Source organism: Lacerta agilis, chromosome 12 (assembly GCF_009819535.1).
Source record: "Lacerta agilis isolate rLacAgi1 chromosome 12, rLacAgi1.pri, whole genome shotgun sequence".
NCBI classification, from domain to species: Eukaryota; Metazoa; Chordata; class Lepidosauria; order Squamata; family Lacertidae; genus Lacerta; species Lacerta agilis.
The window spans coordinates 31,362,220-31,384,223 of record NC_046323.1 but is presented as its reverse complement, the minus strand read 5'-3'; the positions used below and the strand labels follow the sequence as shown (position 1 = coordinate 31,384,223).

The following is a 22,004-nucleotide window of genomic DNA, read 5'->3' as shown; positions in this document are numbered from 1 at the left end:
TTGCCCTAAAGCGGTGGCCCTTTACAGAATGAAGGATGGGGGTGTGTGACCTTCCTCCTACTTCTTGTGATCTCTATAGCTTTCAGTACTGATAGCCATGCTATCCTCCTGGACTGGCTCCATGGACTGGAAACTGGGGGCACCTAAGGGACTGTGAGTCGAGGAAGTAGCATTGGGAGAGTGCTTTTTAACTGCCTAGAGGTTATGCTGTGGCATGCTGCAGAGTGCATTCATCCCCAATGACTATACCGTTGGGAGTGGTCATTAGGAGTTTGGGAGCAAAGTACCGTCAATACACAGATGGCACTCATCTCTGTTTCTCTGTCGCATCTGAATCAGGAGAAGCTGTGCATGCCCTGGGCCAGAGTGGTGGGGTGGATGAGGGAAAATAAGTTGAGATTGAATCCTGGCAAGATGGAGGCATCATGGGTGAATGGTACCCGTGTGTAAGAAATTTGTCAATTGGACAGGGATGCATTTCCTTTGAAGTAGCAGGAGCAGATAAACAGTTTGGGGGGGTGTTCTGGGTTCAGCCTTGTTATTGGAGGCCCAGATAGTCTCAGTGGCTAGAAGCACCTTCTACCAACTTCTCCTGACATGACAGCTATGACCGTTCTTGGACTGGGAGAGCTTGACCACAACAATTTAGGCATTGGTGGCTGACTTTGTGGGGATTGCCTTGCACTTAACCCTGCACTTAGAGGGGTGTGTGTGTGTGTGTGTGTGTGTGTATAGACACACACACACACACACACGAGTTCCAAATGGTTTGTGGATTTGGAAGAATCAGTGGAACAAAACAACTAATTGCTATAATCACCATTTAATTAGAACCTATGCAACATATTTTCCACAGAGAGCAACAAAGGTCTGTGTACCCAGTTGTCTTCAGATTTGGTATCCCTACTGTAAAGGACCTTAATTTTTGTACAGCACATTGTTAATTCTAGGTGATCTTAGCAATAATAAATGGTGCTTGTTGATGCCTCTTGAAGTAATGACTGTTGCAGTTCCTTCTCATGTGTTTTGAGTACTGCAGAGTGAAAGGGAAGGATAAAGATTTGGTGCTTGCGACTGGGGGGAATTTCTCTTGAGAGGCAGTGGTGTTTGTTATGCTTTTCACTCCGTTTGAAATACTTTCTGGAATCATATAAATAAAAGGATTCGTTTGTTTGAAATGGGTATGCTTATTTTTGTCCTTTTATTTTTTTATCATCTTTTAGCTGGAAAGTGAGATTTCCACTACAGCGGATGATTATAGCTCTGAGGTAAGAGCAAAAATGATGCTTCATGTGCTGCAGTGGGTTTTTATACTTGACTGTTTTTCCTTTTAAAGACAACAGTGAAGTATTTAGTAACATTTTGTGTTTTTTAAATGTTGTAAATGATACATTAATGTTTGCTGTGTGGTTGAATACTTACTGTTCCCAGACTATATGAAAGAAAGTGAGTCATGAAAAACCTTTATAAATGAAATGTAATGGTTGTGCTTTTTAAGTTCTATGTTCTGCAGGTATGGTGAGTATGTAAAAATAAGAAATTAGAACCATGCTGAAATTTGAAAAGGAGATGTTTGTGTGACAGCTTGTTGGTTACTGTTGCACCCTGTTATTTCATTAATACTTTTTAGTGTTCTGGATATATCATTATTTCCTTTCTATAGCAGACTAAATGCCAAAGTGAGTAAGCTGAAATTAATAACAGGAAGGTTTTTGGTGAGAAAATGAATGTTTATGAAGGAAACACTCAGCATGATAAGACTATAGTGCCAATATTTATTTGCAAACCTGGTCAGCAACTCTGTTCCATTGCCCATGGAAATGTCTGTCTGTGTTCAGTACATATATACAGAGAAATGTAATGTTTCCGATCTCTATAACTATAGTTAAGAGATTAGAATGGGTTATGGACTTGCACATTTCCTCCCATCATCTCTTGATAACCATGATGTAGTGTTACAGCTGCAATGATGCTTCTAGTTTTGTATATATCTTAGGTGATTTATGTATAATGAGCTTCTGATTTATTTAAGTTAAATATATTTAGTTATGACTACCAAATGAACCATTTTCACTTAACAGCTATTACTTCTGTCTTGTTTCATGTACATACCGTGCATATTAATTGAGAAATATACAGGCTGTGTGTCTCTCTGTGGCAAGCACCAGTAGAGAATAGCAGTGGCTGTCCCATTGTCAAAGAGGCTTCATTTTGTGTTGTGGCAGTAGTCTAGCGCCTGTACTGGCTTGGTACCAGTACATCATCGCTTGAAGAAGCCCCAGGCAGGTACAGACTATGGAAGATTGCTCCCTAACAACTAAATCAAGTGGAGTAAAAATCCAAATATTCTCACAGAACACTTAGCAGGAGTAGAAAACTCCTAGTAATTATTGCAATTTGATGATGAACACAAATGTATAGTTCAAACACATGTGTAGTTTTACAGTTAAGGTTTGCAGAGGGTACTTGTTGCAAAGTTTCTAATCTTAATAATAACTACATCGCAACTACTACTATTTGGTTTAAATGGATCCTACCTGGGTGAATCTAGAATGACAGCAGCTGAATTTTTTTTAAAGGGAAATATTATCTGCTTAAAGCACCACCTTTAAGCAAAACTGTCAGCCACTTTTGATAATATTAAGTTTTTGCGTTCTCAAATTACTGGAGTCATGACAAATGTAAAATAATTATTGGAGCCCATGCTTGCAACCAAATTCAAATTCAAATTCAAATTTTATTGCGGCTATAAGCCCATAAAAACATAAAATATGTAATATATGACATAAAGTTACAGCAAACCATAGACCCTGGAGTCATAGGGAAACAAACCACAGCACAAATACAAGTTTTAAAATTGCAACCAGGGAGCAGAAAACAAAAAAAATTAGAAGTCGTGTAGTTGGCCACAGCGCCTTTTTTGAGATATGACAGAGTTTAGAAACCTTGCCACCTGCAAGGTTGTATAGGAGTCATTGTCTTGCAGGAGTAAGGCAAGGTGTGACTCAGCTGGTGCACCTGTAAGTTTCTGAGTTATTGGTCTTAGTAATTTTGCCCGAGCCTCACTATGCAGGGAACAGATAAAGATTATATGATGGAGAGATTCCGTTGACTTTTTATCACAATCACAGAAGGCGGAAACTAGGCCCTTGGAAAATCTATGTCTCAGGACATTAGAAGGAAAAACATTAAACCTCGCTTTGGTGAAAGCGAATCGGTGCCCAGCAGTGGAGAGGGAGGATAGGTATAGAGGGACATGATGTATTGGAGTAACTCCAAAATTCCGAGGCGAGCAGACACCCCCACCCAGCATATGATTACGCTGCAGCTCCAAATCGTCCAGTCTTTGTTTGATTAATCTTTTTGCCGAAGCAGGGTCTAATTTAAGCGAATCTGAAGGAGAGATTCCAAAAGACAGAAGTTTGGCGTGGATTTTCCCAGTCCAAGGGTTTGCAAATTCGTCACGCCAAAGACATTGGACGAGATAATGGCTGGGTAATCTATGCCAAAGAGTTAACCAGTAGGTGAATATTCGTTTCCATAAGAGAGTCTCTAGTGAAGGAATCTTCAATTCTAGTCGTATAGCTGCATTACTAACACACGTAGGGAGTTTTAAGAGCCGGCGAAGAAACTGATTTTGCAGCACCTCCAGCGGGGCCGGATTTACCAGAGCTGCCCAAAGCGGAGCAGCATAAGTAAGAGTGGTAATAACTTTTGCGTTGTACACCTTTAAAGCCGAGGGCACGTGTAGGGCTCCGTCTGAGAAAAAGAACTGGAGAAGTGCATGCGATAGAGTTTTGCCCTTGTTAAGTAGATGTAGAACTTGGGATTTCCAGCTCAGGTTGTATTGGAAAACAATCCCTAGATATTGGAACTTAAAAACTTGATCTATTTTTACTCCACCAAGCTTCCACTGAAAAAGTTTCCGACTTCTAGAGAAGACTACAACTTTTGATTTTGAGTGGTTGATGGACAATTGGTTAGATTGACAGTAAGCAGTAAAGATCTTTAACGCCCTACATAGCCCAACCCTTGAGTAAGAAAGGATCACCGCATCATCTGCGTATAAAAGCAGCGGACAACGGTAGTTTGCGATGCGGGGGGCGTGAATGTAAGCGTGCGACTCGTTTAGAGGCTCTCTCATATCACTGACAAACAGGTTGAAAAGGTAAGGTGCTAATATACAACCTTGTCGGACTCCTTTATTTATTGGGACCGCATTTGTAAATAACTCAGCAAGAGCGGAATAGCATTTGTGAGTTTCCTAGAGAGAATCATTTGGAGAATTTACAGCTTCAATTAAGACTTTTACTTATTGACATGGGACTAGTTGCTGTTTAAAATTGTGGTATGCTTTCATAATTTTAGGAGATTGATACATTTTGGGGGCCAGTTATTTACTTAATTTAAAGTAAAAATGTGATACTGACCTCTTGTGGTAGAAGGTGTTACAGTCATACCTTGGAAGCTGAATGGAATCCATTCCGGAAGTCTGTTCAACTTCCAGAATGTTCGGAAACCAAGACGTGGCTTCCGATTGGCTGCAGGAAACTCCTGCAGCCAATTGGAAGCTACGCCGGACATTCAGGTTCCAAATAATGTTTGCAAACTGGAACACTCACTTCCGGGTTTGCGGTGTTCGGGAGCCAAATGTTTGACTCGCAAGGTGTTTGTCAACCAAGGTACGACTGTACTATATTTCATACGTTGAATTGTTTTGTTGCTTTTAAGTCTTGAGCATATACTTTGTATGCTGGATGATATGGTTGCCATACGTCTGGAATTTCCTGGACATATCCTGAATACTGTAGTCGGAAGCAGCATCCAGATGGAAATCCGGCGGGATGTGTTTGTGGAGCATGCAGGGATGTCCAGTGAAATCTGAACGTATGGCGACCCATGTTGGCAATATCTTTTTTGTCAACTTCCTTAAAAATAGCTCAAAAACATCAAAAAAGTGAAACAATTTTGCCCCCCCAAAAAAAGCTTAACAAATTTTGTGTTGGGTTTTCACTTTTTGAAACAAGGCAACCCTATATAAAGGAAATACGTTTCAAGCACATTTGCCTTAAACTTTTAACTTTCTGTTGTGCATCTATAAGAAACACGCAGAACTGTGCTGAGAATTACATAGCAGGCTTCTGCATGGGAAAGGTAGTGATAGTTTAGGAGGGCTTTGGGATCCTAAGGGACGCGGGTGGCGCTGTGGTCTAAACCACTGAGCCTAGGGCTTGCCGATCAGAAGGTCAGCAGTTCAAATCCCCGCGACGGAGTGAGCTCCCGTTGCTCAATCCCTGCTCCTGCCAACCTAGCAGTTCAAAAGCATGTCAAAGTGCAAGTAGATAAATAGGTGGCGGGAAGGTAAACGGCGTTTCCGTGCGCTGCTCTGGTTCGCCAGAAGCGGCTTAGTCATGCTGGCCACATGACCCAGAAGCTGTACGCCTATAGAAAAAGATGAGCACCGCAACCCCAGAGTCGTCCGCGACCGGACCTAATGGTCAGGGGTACTGTTACCTTTTTATGGGATCCTAGGCACCCACATTGGAGTTTAGGAGCACTTTTGTATCCAGAGGCCCCATCTGAACTATACATTTAAAACAGCATTATACCACTTTAAGCTTTCATGGCTCCCCAGCCCCAAATAATCCTGGGAACCATAGTTTGTTGAGGGTGCTGAGAGTTATTAGGAGACCTCCTCTTTCCTTTCACTGAGCTACAATTCCAGAGTTAGCACATAGGGCAAGTTTCAAGCACACGCCTGCGCAGGCGGAAAGTGCTTCTTGAACCCTTGAGGAGAGGAAGAGGCAAAAATGCCTCCCACAGGCATCACTTTGCAGCGCATGGTAGCCCACTCTGGATAATCTCAATGTTGGGACAAGTTTCTGCATGGAAACGTAGCATCTACTTGCACTGGTCTAGCTTCCCAACCGCCCTTAGACCTGTGGGTATAGGGCGGTATATAAATTCAATAAATAATAATAATATAAGATGGACCTAGGGTAATATGGGAGGATGGAATTCACATATGAGATGGGGAATGTGTTATGCTCTGTCCTGATAGGGAACTCATTTATATATTGTACTTTGGAGGGTTTTTTAGAATTGTAATCTGCACATGTTGCAAAAGGTTTAATGCTCCGCTATATTCAAACCACCAATTTATTTTCAGTAGCGCTTAATAATTCACATGCTTTCTGTGTGCCTTAACACCGCGGCAAAAATCTTCAGTACAAAATAGTTGAGTAAAACAAAGTTTTAAGTTGGAACGAGATGACCTGGAATAATAACGGACTAGTTCAGCAGACAAATTCTGCAACTCTTTTTATTGAACAGTAATGTTAATGACTTCTGCGTTTTGCTGTTCAGTGCTGTAAACATAGAAGTTAGATTGCAGGTTCCTATATTTTAATAGCGTTCTATTCCTCAGCCCAGAGTCTGGCTTTCTGGGAGCGAATTATTTATTTATCTACTTAGCTTTTATTTATTTTGTAACATTTATATACCGCTTGATTGCAGAAAAAAATCTCGAAGCGGTTTAATATAAAGTTAAAACAATGAAATTATCACTTACAATTTTACAGCAAAAGTTAAAACAACAAAAGACTATAACAAATTGAAACTCTCATCAACTTTCTAAACATCTGTATAGGTTTGTCTAAATAAGAATGTTTTTAGCAGATGCCAAAAAGAATACAGTGAAGGTGCTTCATATCAGTAGTGTGGGTGCTAAGATTCCCCCCCCCCCAAATACACAATCTTTTATGGGAATCTTGAGCAAATGTTGGCAGAGTATTTTTTTCAAAATCATGTCACTTAAAATTTAGATATTTGGCCCTTTCATGCCCCTTCATTCTCATAAGGCAATAATTCATAGAATTAACTCCCACTGAAACACCAAAAATACATTGATAACTTACTTCTGCCAGCTTTTAAAGTCTGTCTTTTGGTGTATATATATTACAGAAACTTTGATCTATTTTCTGCTGAGATACACATCTTACTTTTGGACAGCATATTAATATCATATCTTTTAAAATAAAAAGCTGCTACATGGCAAATTGGTATGTAAATCAGAACACTGTGGATTTGGAACCCTATAAATATACAATTTATCTGAACTGGTTCAGATTTTTGTATGGAAAACATGGTATGGAAAACGGCAGTGTTCTTTGTTATATCTTACTGTCCAAAAAGCTATGGACTTACTGGCTGTATTTGCATAATTTGAGGGAGGAATAAAATGTAATCAGGCAAAGCTAGAATCTGAGGCTGTAATCCTGTGTATGTTTGCTGAGGGATAAGCCCCTTTGAATTCCATGGGACTTAATTGCGAGTAAATATGTGCAGGGTTGCATTGTAAGTTACAATTTAAATTTATAATGCATCTAGAAATTCTTTTTATACAGGTAAATGGTTGCAGTTTTTTGACAAGAACAGAGGTACCTGCAGACTTTATTAGGGTATAGTATTTAAAATTAAATCATGGCACTCAATACTAAACACACTTGATGCTTTGCTTTGGGAAATGTATCAGGATTGCTAACAGAAATTCATTTGCTTGCATGCCATAAAAGTTTACTACCTTATGTAGTTTATACATGTATGCTATTGCTTCTTCAGTAATCTTTGGAAGACAAAATTCAGTTTATAACTGATGTCACAGCAGTACTGTATTGTTACTGCTCTTCTGGAGCAAATTATACTAACAAAACAGGTTTCCATAGCAATGTGCTAAAGTGCTATCTGGTGAGAAGGAAATGTTTTAAGTATCCTCACCTTGAACAAATTTTATAAAATGCTGAGACGCTAAGGAACTTGGATTGGTTTAGGAAGAAGAATTTGGATTTGGAGAGAATTATTCTGAGCTTGGGACACAGCATTCTGTAGCACGACTGGAGATGATGGAGAATGAATTGGCTGGAAAACAGCAAGAGATTGAAGAGCTAAACAGAGAGCTAGAAGAAATGAGGGCAGCATATGGTACAGAAGGATTGCAACAGGTATAATTACCTTACGTTGCTTTCTGCATGCTTTGTGGCCGTACACACAGTCCTTCAGTATTGCTTGTCACAATTCAAAGGCATTGAATGTATGAGAGAAGAATGTCAGTGGTGTCCATGTTCATTATCATTTTGCTTTATGAAAGAATACTTTATGTCATAACGCTTTGTATCTTGTTTGGTTTTGTGCTTATGAGTTTGGCTCTTGGCTCTGTGAGTTATAGCAGTAGAAACATTGACCCTCTATTGAAAAGACATGGGATCGTCCCCGTCCCCCCATGCAGCCTGTTTCTGTGTTTTTGTTTTTGTTTTTAAAAAGGACAGTGCCAAAATAGCACTTGCTCCTCCTACTAAACAAGAAGAACCTTGTTACCCGAGTTGTACTACAAACAGAATGAAATCACCTGCCTAGTTCTAAAGTAAGGAAAATGACTGCTAAAATTGTGTCTGCACCATATTATTAAAGGTTCTCTGTATGTAATGTGTATATGTGACTATAGTCCACATTGGTTTCTCATCTGTCCCTGCCCACAGTAAAGATGGGATGACCATGGGAACAGCATGGCTGAGCAATCTGCCCAGTCATGGAATTTTTGTGCAACCATACTGGAACAAGATTTCAGCCAACCATGTAGATTCACTGCTGGGTAATTTGCATGCACGCCATGTACATTAAAGTGGTATTGTGTACCAGAATATACCTGAGTGCATGTACAGAGGTCAGGGATTTATAAAATGCCAGACATTGCATCTTTTGCAACTGGTAGGAACAGATTACAGACTTGAAAGAGCATTTGCTATGCTTTGGATGTGGGTAGAAGCTTTTAAAAATGACTTGAATGTGGATTTTAATAGTGGCAGATATTTTGTACAAAGTGATAACTGTCAGAATTCATTTGTTCAGAATTTTTAACTAGGTGAAGCTTGCTAGGGTTTTTTTTAAAGATATGGCAGTATTTAATTGGTTATAGATTCTAAATCTTATATTGAAGTGTAAGGTCCATCAAGTTTGACAGGAGGAGAGAGGATTTGGATCTCTCCTGGAGAAGGTTCCAGTCCTTTCCCAAATCCATTACTGTTCAGTCGCCAATACCTTCATCACTGAGGCCATTGGAACTGGCAGAGCAAAGGGTTGCAACAAGGTCTGCTTTATTTCTGCAATATTTCAAGTATTGTCTCTGAATTCTGCAGTCTGCTCCCCCCCCCCCATATATATATATATATATATATATATAACTACATGTTAGAGCCTTTCAGGAAAGTTATGAAAGCTAAGAAGTGTCACTTTTTATTGGATATACCTGTCTGCTATTGCAATTCTGATGGATGTCCAGTTTTTATTAAACAGATAGTTCCAAAATCTTCCTCTGGGGAAAAGCTTTAGAATGGGGGATGGAAGAGTTCAGTTTAAGCCTCTTTAAGAATAGAACTTTTAAAGGGCCATAAAATATTGGTACAGAATCATATATTCACCTTTTAAAGTGTTAATTAGGGAAACAATATTCCTAGTGAATAAATATGTATTCTTTTACACAATTGTACTTGGAAAGCTATGCTGGAAACATCAGGAGCAGAATGTATCTTTTAGTGTTTCTCCAGAATAGCTGCTGCTGATATGAAATGTGTTAATATTACAATTTCACCTCCTTTAGTTACAAGAATTTGAGGCTGCTATCAAAAAGAGAGATGACATTATCACACAGCTCACTGCGAATCTGCAACAAGCAAGGAAAGAAAAGGATGAAACAATGAGGGAATTTTTGGAATTGACTGAACAGAGTCAAAAACTGCAAATTCAGTTTCAACATGTAAGTTATTGGTAACAAAATTTATTAGCCTTGAAGGCAGTGCCAAAATACATACACGGCAATCTGTCTCCTCTTCCATTGGGAAGTCCTGCTTCTGAAGGATCAGTATGATATACTGATGTATCCCACTGCCCACCCCCTACACTGTGCAGGGATTATTCCCAGTGAATAATGTGGGACTTACTTCAGTGCAAACTGTTTGCAATTCTGTTAAAGCTAATAAATTTTGTGGACTTATTTATGAGGCTGTTCTGAAGGTGTGGCCAATAAATTGGCTTGCTTCATCACACTACAAGTTAACTGCTACAGCTTGGCGTATACTTTTTGTTCCTTGTAATTTGGACACTACAGAAAGAGAATGTATATCTGACATAATGCAAACTTTTTTGGGACAAATAATTTTGTCTTATTGCATCCAAGACAGTTTGCTTCACAAAAACGACTCATAAAAATACAGTGGCAGAAAGGCTGAGCGGGCACATATTGTACTCCAGGTTTGCAGAGAGTAACAACATTAATTCTCTAGAACACAACGCGTGTGCTGCTTTGATGGGAAAGAAATGAAGAATGCTAATTGGCTCCAACCACCATATATTTGATAATTGTTATTCAAGCAGTTGATCTTTAATAAGTAATTCTGTGTATAAGTTGCAGGCAAGTGAAGCTTTAAGGAACACTAGTCATAGCAGCACAGCTGCTGACTTACTGCAAGCAAAACAGCAGATCCTTGCATATCAGCAACAGCTAGAAGAACAAGAGCAGCTATTGAAGAATTATCAAGTGAAAAATGAAGACTTTGAACTGCAAGTTTCCCTTCTGCAACAGAGAGTCACTGCCTTCGAAACGGTATATTTCTCATTAAGCTTGTGTTTTTTAGAGGCATGTGGTGATGGTTGAAAAGAGATATAATCTCTTTGCCTCAAGTGTATAGGATTATCTAATTATTTCAGCATGCAAACACAGGAACACACTGCGTATTTGTGTGAGTGTTATGAAAAAGCGCTTTCTTTTAGAATTATTGAAAATATTGTTCTAAACCGCTGTGATATATTTCTGTGGTATATAAATATGTTGACAACTAAATAAACAAATTAAATAAATATATGCAACCTCAAAAAACTGAATTTGGACCTCTTAGAATATCATATATGGAAAATACATTGATGCTATATAAACGGTCAAGAATTTATCAGTTCTTATGTAAAATTTGAACAACTTCATTAACAACCATCAAAGCCACTGTTGAACTAGATATTCATGTTTTCCTGTATTTTGTAATATATTAATAATACATGTTGTTTGTGTGGGGGGGATTTCTGCAATAGATGTGATGGGTATAGTCATGCTAGTTAAATTGTGTGTCATTCTCAATTACATATAAAAAAGGATGGTGGTGACCAAAGGGAGTCTAATGTTTACATTTAAATGGTTGTGTGGGTAGCTGAACTTTCCTCCACCTTACTTTCTCACCTCAGATACTATCACTACTGCTATTTCTCCTCCTCCTCCTCCTGCTCTTGCTCCCAATCTGTTCACCATAAGATTCCTAACCTGGATCATTTCCAGTATGCTTATTCTTAATTTGTTATCGAAACAAGTTGGGAGATGATGCAGGAAAAGGATTCTGCTCATTTCTCTCACTTCCCTCTTCTTGAAGTAAATATTAGATTACTATATCTCCCCACCACACACAGACACACACACAATGGGACAGGCACATGAACAGTTAATGGCTTTAATTTAAATCTGATAACATAAAGTAAAAAGAAACACATTCAACATACTGTAGGCATCTATTTAAAATTGTATGTATATGCCTTGGAAATCACTCTATATGCTATCTTCCAAACATGCAGAAAATGGGCCATACCACTTGAAATCGTGTGTGTGTGTGTGTGTGTGTGTGTTGTTTTTTTCTTTTTTCTTTTAAATAAACTAGTAAGTCAAATATGGTAATTCAAGAAATCAAAGCAACTTGTTTCTATTACAGGAAAAATGCAAAACAGAGGAAGATTTTACTAAGAGGAAACTACGGGAAAAGGAAACAGCTATTGAAGAATTGGAGGCAAAAATTTTAGAAGAGGAAGAAAATATATTTATTCTTCAGAAAAAACTGTCAGCTGCTGAGAAATCACTTGAAGAAGTAAAAGAAGAGATCTTGCAAAAGAATCAAGAGATACAGAATGTGAGAGTAGAATTAAGCAGTTCTAAACAAAAGGAAAGGCAATGTTCTGATGAAATAAAGCAATTAATGGGAACTGTGGAAGAGCTACAAAAGCGATATCACAAAGATAGCCAGCATGACAATGATATTGTAGAAAGAATGGAACTTGAAGCACAAAGGAGACTTGCAGACCTCAGAGCAGAATTGGAGGAAGTTCATGGGCAACAGATTGTGCAAATGAAGCAAGAGTTGGTTAGGGAACACACAATGGAGATTGAAAAGCTTCTTGCCCAACAAAAAGCAGATATGGAGAGAACGTTGAGCTTACACTCTGGTAATACTAATGAAGACCAGATGCATTTAATGAATATTGCAATTAACGAGTTGAATCTCATGCTTCAGGAAGCTACTTACCAGAAAGAAAAGGTGAGGCAAGATTTATCACAGCAGCTTGAAATATTATCCTCAGAAAAGTCTGCTCTGCAAAATCAAGTTGAAGATCTTTGTCAAGAGCTGGGCTTTGCAAGAGAGCAAATTCAGAGAGCCAAGCAGACTATAAATGAGAGAGAATCAAAGTTACATGAAGTAGACCAGTTACAAATCACCACCGCAGAACTAAAAGCACAACTTGCTGCTGCATCTAAGACCAGGGAAGAATTAGAAGAGAAACATGAGGCAGAAGTTACAAATTACAAAATAAAACTTGAAATGCTAGAAAGAGAAAAGGATGCAGTTTTGGGCAGGATGGCTGAATCTCAAGAAGCTGAACTAGAGAGACTGAGGACTCATCTTTTGTTCAGTCATGAAGAAGAGCTATCAAAACTTAGAGATGATTTACAGCAAGAGCACAGAATAAACACTGAAAATCTTAAAGATAATATGGTTATGCAATCTAAACAGCAGTTGGATGACTTACAAAATGAAATGAGCAAAAAGATAGAAGCTATGCAATTTGAAAATGAAAACTTGATAGCAAAGCAGAATGAGCTCACATTAGAAATATCAAGGCTAAAAGATTTGCAGGAGTCTATTGTAAATTCTAAATCTGAAGAAATGATGCTTCAGATCCAAGACCTCCAAAAAGAGATAGAAGTGCTTAGACTAGAAGGAAAAGAAAAGGGTTCACTTGAGCAGGAAGTTCAGGTATTACAGCTGAAAACAGAATTATTAGAAAAGCAAATGAAAGAACAAGAGGATAGTCTTCAAGAAAAATGTACCATACTTGAAACACAAAACAATTTTCTTGAAGATAAAAGTAATGCTCTGAAAGAGAAGCTAAAGAAGTATGCTATTAAGAATACAGAAGAAAGTTTCACTGATGGCATTAGTTCCGAGTCAGAAGAATTTGATTTGCAAAACAGAATAGACAATCTGATAGCAGAAAATGAGAAACTTGTAAAACAAGATATTGAACTTAAAGAAGAGATTGAGAGGCTACAGAATTCCTTATCGTTTGCTGAGCATAATTACCAGGAACTCCAAAAAACCCATGCTTCTCTACTAAGAGTAAAATTGGATTTAGAAGAGAACAAGGATAAGCGAGAAGCGGAATATGAAGCCAAGTTCCGGGCTTTGACAGAAGAGAGCCAACATTTACAAGGAGATATATCAGTTGTACTGAAAAGTCAAAGTACAATTGTTTGTGGTAAGAGAGAGAAGATCTTAAGATCAGAAACATTTGATGTTGAGGAGGTTGTGGAAAAAGACACAACAGAGCTTATGGAAAAGCTTGAGGTCACTCAGCGTGAGAAGCTAGAACTTTCACTGAGACTTTCTGATCTTTCTGAACAATTGAAATTAAAGAGTAGTCAGGTATGCCAATTAAATGAAGAAGTTAGATCTCTAAAACAAGATAAAGAGCACATGTCCGTGAAATGTAAAGAACTAGAAGTGCTAGTTAGCCACAGACTGGAAGAGAATATGAACTCATGTGAACATGAGACAAAATACCCCAATGGGGGGCTACAGACTGGCCACCCCAGAGTTTGCGAACACGCAGGCTTTGTTCCTGATTCATACAAAGACTATGACAAAGCTATAAGAGAGGAGAAACTCATAGCAAGCCAGAGTGTGGTTCATCATGTTCCAGTGGAAGAGACAATTGAACATTCAATATCAGAGCCAGAATCACTGTTGGATAACTTTCACCAAATGAATGATGGGCTAGCAGGAGGCTCTTCATGTTTGAACCATTTGCAAAGTGAAAGTGAGCTTCAGGAGCAGTTGGATATGCTGAAATCTGAACAGGTATTTATGGTAACCCACACAATTAACATTTTAGCTATGCTTGCGCCTCAGCAGCTAATATGTCTCAGTGTAATCCTATGCATATTTACCCATAAAAATGTCCTGCTGAGCTCATTAAAAAGAGTGGCTGTGCTTTTAAATTGAGAACGTTCCCTCTAAATCAATCCAGTCACTATGAGGCACTAAGAGCCAGCATTTTCTGACAAACGTTACAGCCTTGCGGATAAGTGTGATTTGAATTTTTGCAAAGGAAACATGGTTTCTTTGTGTGGTACATAGTGAATAACTGGGGCAGAGAAGTGGGGCGGGGAGCGGGAGAGATGTGGCAATGTTTAGTGAGAACTTTGGTATTCAGGTTTTTTTTTATTTTGCATGATCGATTGAAGTCTTGTAAAATAAGCTCAAATGCTAATTTGCCAACGTTTTGATGCTACATTTAAAGCCATTTATTTACAGAATAGAAAAAAAAAGTTTATTAATACCCTCATACAATGCCCATCTCTACTTAGAGCGATTTAAAACTGCAGATGGAAGCCCAGCGCATTTGCCTGTCTTTGGTTTACTCGGCTCACGTGGACCAAGTGCGCGAATGCATGGAAAATGAAAAGGAGAATGCGCTTTCTGCTCTTAAAGAAGAGCTCCAGTCCCATCATGCACAAGAACTGAATGAACTTATGAAAAACCAACTAGATCTTCAGAATGTTAAAAATCAAAACTTAGGTAAAGTGGTGAAGCAGAGGAAAATTCTTTTTGGAGTTTTAAATATGAGGCAGTATTTTTGTATTAGTAGTTGGTTTTAGTCTGGCAGCAGTAGACCGTTGCATATATTTTTATGGTGCTCATAATGCAGAGTGTAAAGCAGGTTTTTGGTGTCGTCTTATTTTAATTTTGTGATTTCTGATTTAACATTTGTATCCGGTTTAAACAGATTGGACCTTAAAAAGGAATGCTATAGTTTGTTTACATAAGATGCTAAAGTATACAAATGCAGAACTCTGACTCCCAATCTGAGGCAGGCATTTGGTTTAGCAAATTCCAACCAGCAGATTATCTCAAGATTTTACTTTGTGCAAAGTGGTTGGTTTATTCTTTCTGCATCCTCTCATGAGTGAGAAAGGTTATCATGTGGGATTTGGTTGCTCCTTAGTCCTTGAAGGCAGGAAATGCCAAACTTCAGAAGAAGTAGCTAGTTCTCCAACGCTGAGAAGCTTCAATTCATTTCCTGCCTTTGCTTGGAGGCATCTCTATGTTTCTCTGACCCTCCACTGTTGTCTTCTAATTTCACTGGTCTGTGTATCTAATTTCAGTCATCCGTGACTCTAATAAATCATTCATTCAACTGATTGCTCTACTTTGGATTTTGAATTTTATTATAGCGTACAGATAAAACAGACCCAAATATCTGTCTTTATTGTCCCCCTTTCTCAAAATGTTGGAAGGCATTCTAAAATAAATAATTTTCAGTGATGGTTTATCTTCACAGATGAAGAAGGCCAGTCTCCATGGGTGCATCTAGAAAGGCTTAGCAAAACAGTAGCTGAAGAATGTTCTAAGCTCACTCAGGTGAGAAGCATTTTACCACAGGATACTTGCAAATCCTGTTTTCTTTCATCTATTATAATTAAACCAAAAATTCCTTTATTGTGTGCACTTGTGGATCCCTACATCTCATATGACAATGATATGAGCGAATCTCTTAGGATTGTTGAATTGTGTCATCTACCTCTTGCTAAATTCTCTTCATGCCCATTTTAGGACGAAGAATCAAGATGTTATAATGGTTTTATTGACCTCGTCCTGTTTGCTTGATACAATCAGATGCAATATGAACATGTTTAACTTTCTTCCTTTGTTTATAGTCCCTTTGCAGGGTTCAACCTGAAAATGTTTCACCTGCTGTTGAATCTGGTGCTGGCGAGAGAGAACAGTCGAACTCAGTGTTAATATCAAGAGCAGAAGCTCAAGGTAACGAAAACCACAAATCTTAATTTTATAGACCTGTCTTTTATCTCCTTGGTAGCAGTCTTATTGTAAACATAGAATGCTGCTTTTATCTGAGGAGCAACTTGGAGGTGAAGCTAGCACTGGCTGGAACACAGCAAGGTTGGGAGTTTGCTATGTAAACAGCTAGAGAAATCTCTTTACCAGAGTTCAGCATGGCAGTGGATGGCACAGGAGCAATTGGAGCTGTGATATTCTGTCAGAATGTTAGCTTTCTAAATGGGATTCAGGAAGCCTTGGAGGCCATAAAAGGTAAAGGGTAAAGGGACCCCTGACTGTTAGGTCCAGTCGCTGATGACTCTGGGGTTGCGGCGCTCATCTCACTTTACTGGCCGAGGGAGCCGGCGTACAGCTTCCGGGTCATGTGGCCAGCATGACTAAGCCGCTTCTGGCGAACCAGAGCAGCTCACAGAAACGCCATTTACCTTCCCGCCAGAGTGGTACCTATTTATCTACTTGCACTTTGTGCTTTCGAACTGCTAGGTTGGCAGGAGCAGGGACTGAGCAACGGGAGCTCACCCTGTTACGGGAGCTCACCCTGTTACGGGGTTTCGAACCGCCGAATAAAAAAGAGAGATGAAAACTGAACCAAGCTCACTGGAAAAGAGGGGATATGGAAATTGGAGGGACAGAAGTCTGAGCTGCTCTTTAACATTTAGCAAGTACAAGATTTTGCTTCATAATACTTTAAAACCTAACAGGGACAGTAAAAACAAAAAATGACATTTAGGAAACAATTTAATAGCTATGGTGTGCTAGGATTATTTCCCCTTTGCAATAAGTTGCTTGTAGAAAATATCCCATGTTCAGCTGATTAAAGAGGAGAAAAATCGTCATCCGTGGCAAGGTAAAAAGGATATGCTACATTTTCTAAGAACATAGCAGTAGAATGCTGTTTAATGTAATGCTTGTAGAAAGAAAAGAAATGAATACATTAGAGCAATGCAATAATTGTGTTTAATTCATTCTCTGCCTTTAGCTTTGCAAGGAACTCTGCAAATTCTTCTGAGCAAGATAATGGAAGAGTATCGCAGATTACTGGAAACTCATTCAAAGTTTGTGAAAGACAGAAAAAAGGTAGGTTGCTTTTTGCTTGTATCCTAGACAGAATTAAGGAGCGAGCCGCTTTTCTGAGTTACACATGCATAACACTGCATTGTAAATATCACTGATGGTAATAACTTAAGTACAACCCAAGAGCTATGAGTTACATATATATACATTTCCATGGCAATATAGTTTTATTACATCTTCAAAACTGTCCACATTTATGGAGAATTCAGCAGGATATACAAAAAGTAAAATATTAGCAGCAATTTTAGAAAGGCTACTGTTCATGTTCCATGTCTCCCATTTGGTTCTATTTAATTTTCTCCAGCTTGAAGAGCAAGAGGCATCATTTGCAGAATACAATGGAAAAGAAAGTGACTGTCTTCAACAGAGCGTAGAATGTTTACCTACTCTGTCACAGGATCTTGCTGGTAAAGATATACATTTAAAGTCAAATTAGAAGATCTGTGTAATATAAGCAAACAAATGCATTTAAATCAGTTACAAAGCCACAGACCCTTCCCTTATTGGGCAAGTCTCAAAATGTACATGGGGTGGGGGGAGCATTGAATAAATTCTAGAGTGAATAAACTTGGCTAGTGCTTTGAGGGTGTGGAATAAAAAATAATGCTGACAACTCGTGTGAAATATGGAGGTAACAGTTTTGATCTGGATACTGCATTCATGCTAGTTGAGAAGCAAGAATGGGGAGAAAAGAAAGCTTTCCCCACAACTGAAGACCAGGAGCCAGTCTCTTCTGAAGGTATGATTCAGTATCTTTCTACCTTTAGAACATGCTCTGACACCGCTGGTAATGCTGGCCCATCTTGATGAGGGTTATCATTCTTGGGCTGAGAACCCTGAAAGTCGGATGGGACTGAGAGGCTCAACGTGAATTCCTAAACCCTTTGGAGTGATTGCTAGTACCGCCCCAAACAATTTGTATTCGTTATACAAAGAAATGTTGCTCTGATATCATTGCTTTCCCACCCCCCACCCCGGTTGATGCATACGGTATGTTTAGAATTATTGTCTATGATTTGTTCATTCATAGATCTTAAAGTGAGGTCACCCTGTTGGGAAGACATGGATAACTTTAAAACTCGACTTGAAGAACAACATGCTCAGGAAGTGGAGCGCCTCAGATCATATTTCCATCAGCAGTTGAAAGAAACTGAGGAAAGATATACTGCAGAGATAGTCCACTTACAAAGCAGACTCCAAGATGCCAGTGTGGCTTCCGATTGCTTCAGGTACCTATGATTTTGGCTTTCCGCTTTTTTTCAACAACAAAAGCTACAACAGAGATCACACAAGCAATTTTGTTCCATAGTTAAAAATGAGTTTGCTCCCCACCACCATTTGGTATATGAAGAGGGCATTTTTGCTTTCTCCTCAAGGATTTTCCCATTTGCAACCATATTGTCTTATAGGCAAAAGAAAATGTGATGGTTTCTTCGCCTGTATAGGAACAGTGAACAGAGACTGCTGTTGGGAGAATGAGGTGCAGGTTGCCCCCACCACTTCAGACCATGGTTTCTGAATGATTTGTGAAGGGGTGTGTGCCATGACGTGCGTCGTAGAACAAAAGCTTTGTAGGCGGAAAGTCCCACTTCAATCCCTGGCATCTCCTGTCTGAAATTCTGCTACCCTTCAATACCACTGCTGAGGACATGGAAACATCTGGAATCAGATAAACCCAAACTCTGAAAAGTAAATCTTTCCAGTCTAAGATGCACTCAATATCATATTATTATCATTGTTATTATTTTAAATTTCTTGCCCATCCTTCATCATGAGGTCCTACAGGCCAGGTTACAATTTAAAACTATGATATTAAAATCAGTTTCTAATAGATTAGGAATAGAATCCCCAGGGGTCCAGGAACATCCTATTCAGAGAAACTACAGGGACATAGAACACTGTTGAACACCAAGGCAGAACATTAGTTCATCGAATTCAGTGTTGTGTGCAATGTAAATTGAACACAAATTGTTGTAACCTGCCCTGTGGGACCTCATGGTGAAGGATGGGTAAGAAATTTAAAATAATAATGATGGTGATGATGATGATGATGATGATGATGATGTGATATTGAAAGTTTTGGTTTATCTGACTCCACTTGTTTTCAAATCCTCAGCAGTGGTATTGCTTACCAGAGAATCAAGAAGGAACAAGAACATGAGGGAGATAATCATGGCTGCCCTGCTCCACAAAACAGCTGACAACCAGAACAATGCCATTATTATCATTGCTGATAATAATGTTGATGTTGATCATAGAGAATAGGAGCACTGGGGGAAAGATTGAATATCACTCCGACCCAGACTCTGAGCTTTTAAGAACTGCAGAGTGATAATGAATGGGGCATGAGAGAGATCACCTGCTGCAGGATGAGTCCTTGCCCTGGGGAAATTGAAAACACCTGGTTTCCAGCTTCCGCGGGATCTAGAGAAACAGCAGGAACATAAAAGCACAAGGGATGGGGCTGAATAACAACAACAAACATCAGTCCCTCCCTCGTGTGTCTTTGCTGCTTGAGCGCTAAAGAGCTGCGGCAGAGAGTGTGGATGTGAGAGATCATCTGCAAAGCAGAATGCAGCACTTGGGATAGCAGGGAAAACCTTCGTACTATCAAGCCCCTGGTCTTCTATTGGTGCCACAGTATGAGACAAGGATTAGGGTACCATGTACTATTTTAGCATGAAAGGAGGAGAAGAGGCAAATACGCTAGTTCCTCTCCCAGTAAGAAAGGGGGAAATTGGTTTGGTTAACTGGAGGCACCCTGACAAGCATGAGAGCGGCTTGTTTATAAGGTCCCACACAGTGTGCTTTTAAGTTTTGGAAACTCCCAGACTTGACACAGATCACCCTTCTGCTATCTTTCAGTGAAATTGTTTTGATACCTCTGGTATTTATGCTCTGTAGTTGTAAGAAATATGGCCACCTTTTCATGTACAGTCATACCTTGGAAGCCAAATGGAAGTCCGTTCGACTTCCAAAATGTTTGGAAACCAAAGTGCTGCTTCTGATTGGCTGCAGGAAGCTCCTGCAGCTAATCAGAAGCTGTGGAAGCCCCGTCGGACGTTCGGCTTCTGAAAATAGTTTGCAAACCACAACAGTCACTTCCGGGTTTGTGGCGTTTGGGAGCCAAAACGTTCGAGAACTCAGCTGTTCGAAAACCAAGGTACGACTGTACTTGCCACTTTTGAGAAACAATGGTGATTATGTTATCTATTAATATTGGATTGCTTTGGAAAGTTTCATTGTATCTGTGACTCTGATGAGTGTTTTCTTTTAACAATGGACACATCTTAGGAGAAAAAATGTCATCTAGTGCTTCACCTTTAACATTTTCTTTTTAGTATTTCTGTGGAATCACAGGAAAATGAAGTTAAGCAGAATGGGAAGAACGCCAAAAGTGATCGTCAACAATGTACAGAAAACACAGAAGAGGTATCATAGATTACTCTGGATTTTTACTTTTTTCCAGCATACTTTTTAGTGTTTACAAATAAGAGATCCTCATCAGCATAAACCGCACACAAGGACACACAAAACTTGTAAACAGATTTCATCTGGGATTAACTGATTTGCAGTGATCAAACTACCTTTAGCTTTATTTAAACAGATTTGGGCCTCTTGAGCAAATGATAATACAGTAAAGTGATTTCATACTTGGTCAGGAGATTCTACTTACTTTTCACAACTTCTGTTTGATTCCGAGATAGAACGCTCAACGTGTGTTTCAAAAGGGTAATGTGCTGTGTTAATTCTGCTGCAGCAAAAAAACAGGGCTATGTGGTATGAGCTGTTATTACCTACTGAATGAGATGCAGGGTGAACCACTGCTGAGCTCTTTCCTCCAAAAACCTATGCTTTAGCCAGTAAAAGAGCTGCTATTATATTACTTGTAGAAATCAGTGTTGTATACAACTTTGAAAGTTTATGCCTGGCCATCACCTTGCTTCACGCTGAAGGCATACCTTATAATATGTACAGTTAACCTTTTAGAATATTCAGAAGTGATTTTCTTTTTTTATTCTTTTTTTAAAATATTTAAAAATGAATACATTTCCTGTTTTGTTTTGTTTTTAATATATATATATAGCTCACTAATGACGTTGCTGTTACTGAATTTCTGGAAGAACAGTACCAAGAAAAATTACTACAAGAAGTAGCAAAGGTACCATCTTTCTGGGGCAATATATTGGGGCTTAATTCAGAATCATGCCAAAATATGGTTAAGGAAGGTTTACTACAGTTTGGCATTACGGAGCAGATACAAGACTGGCAAACAGTGTAAAGCATCATTTGTGTGGTAGTTTAAAACAGGGTTGGGGAAGCTAAGGCTGGGGGGCGGGGTTGTCAAATGAATCCCTTCAAGCCTTTCTATTCCACACTTGAGAGTCTCCCAGGGCCATACCCCTCATCAGCCCTGCACTCTCATCACAGCCTTTTGCCTAGCTTGAATGTCTCCTTGAACTGTGATGCCTCTATGAAGTGATGGTGGTGGGTGATGGAGTGTAGAAACCTCTGGTTTTTGGGTGACTGAAACGTAGCCAACTGTCCAAACATAAGAGTACCTCCATTACTTTACCCAGATTTGCCTCTGTGTCAGCTGACCACTGGCATGTGATTCCCTGTGCCCCATAAGTTGTCCATGAGAAAATGCAGCTCATGGTCTGGAAAACTTTCTCCAGACCTGATTCAGACTGTAGTTTGGCTTCTGAA

The 22,004-nt window shown here is 39.2% G+C and overlaps 1 protein-coding gene across 10 annotated transcripts in view; it reads left to right on the top strand.

Annotated features, from left to right (window-relative positions):
• Positions 1–22,004, top strand: part of AKAP9 (A-kinase anchoring protein 9) — a 104,603-nt gene that overhangs the window by 20,705 nt on the left and 61,894 nt on the right. For 5 of the 10 annotated variants that reach the window (XM_033166119.1, XM_033166118.1, XM_033166113.1 and 2 more), the window contains exons 3-16: positions 1,224–1,268; positions 7,407–7,460; positions 7,830–8,000; positions 9,653–9,808; positions 10,457–10,654; positions 11,799–14,219; positions 14,729–14,939; positions 15,703–15,782; positions 16,079–16,184; positions 17,200–17,297; positions 17,599–17,701; positions 18,325–18,523; positions 20,636–20,726; positions 21,382–21,456. In XM_033166119.1, coding sequence (XP_033022010.1) covers positions 1,224–1,268; positions 7,407–7,460; positions 7,830–8,000; positions 9,653–9,808; positions 10,457–10,654; positions 11,799–14,219; positions 14,729–14,939; positions 15,703–15,782; positions 16,079–16,184; positions 17,200–17,297; positions 17,599–17,701; positions 18,325–18,523; positions 20,636–20,726; positions 21,382–21,456 — 4,008 coding nt within the window. The remainder of the gene's footprint in view (positions 1–1,223; positions 1,269–7,406; positions 7,461–7,829; positions 8,001–9,652; positions 9,809–10,456; positions 10,655–11,798; positions 14,220–14,728; positions 14,940–15,702; positions 15,783–16,078; positions 16,185–17,199; positions 17,298–17,598; positions 17,702–18,324; positions 18,524–20,635; positions 20,727–21,381; positions 21,457–22,004) is intronic. The other 5 variants (XM_033166110.1, XM_033166114.1, XM_033166115.1 and 2 more) reach the window with 5 other exon arrangements.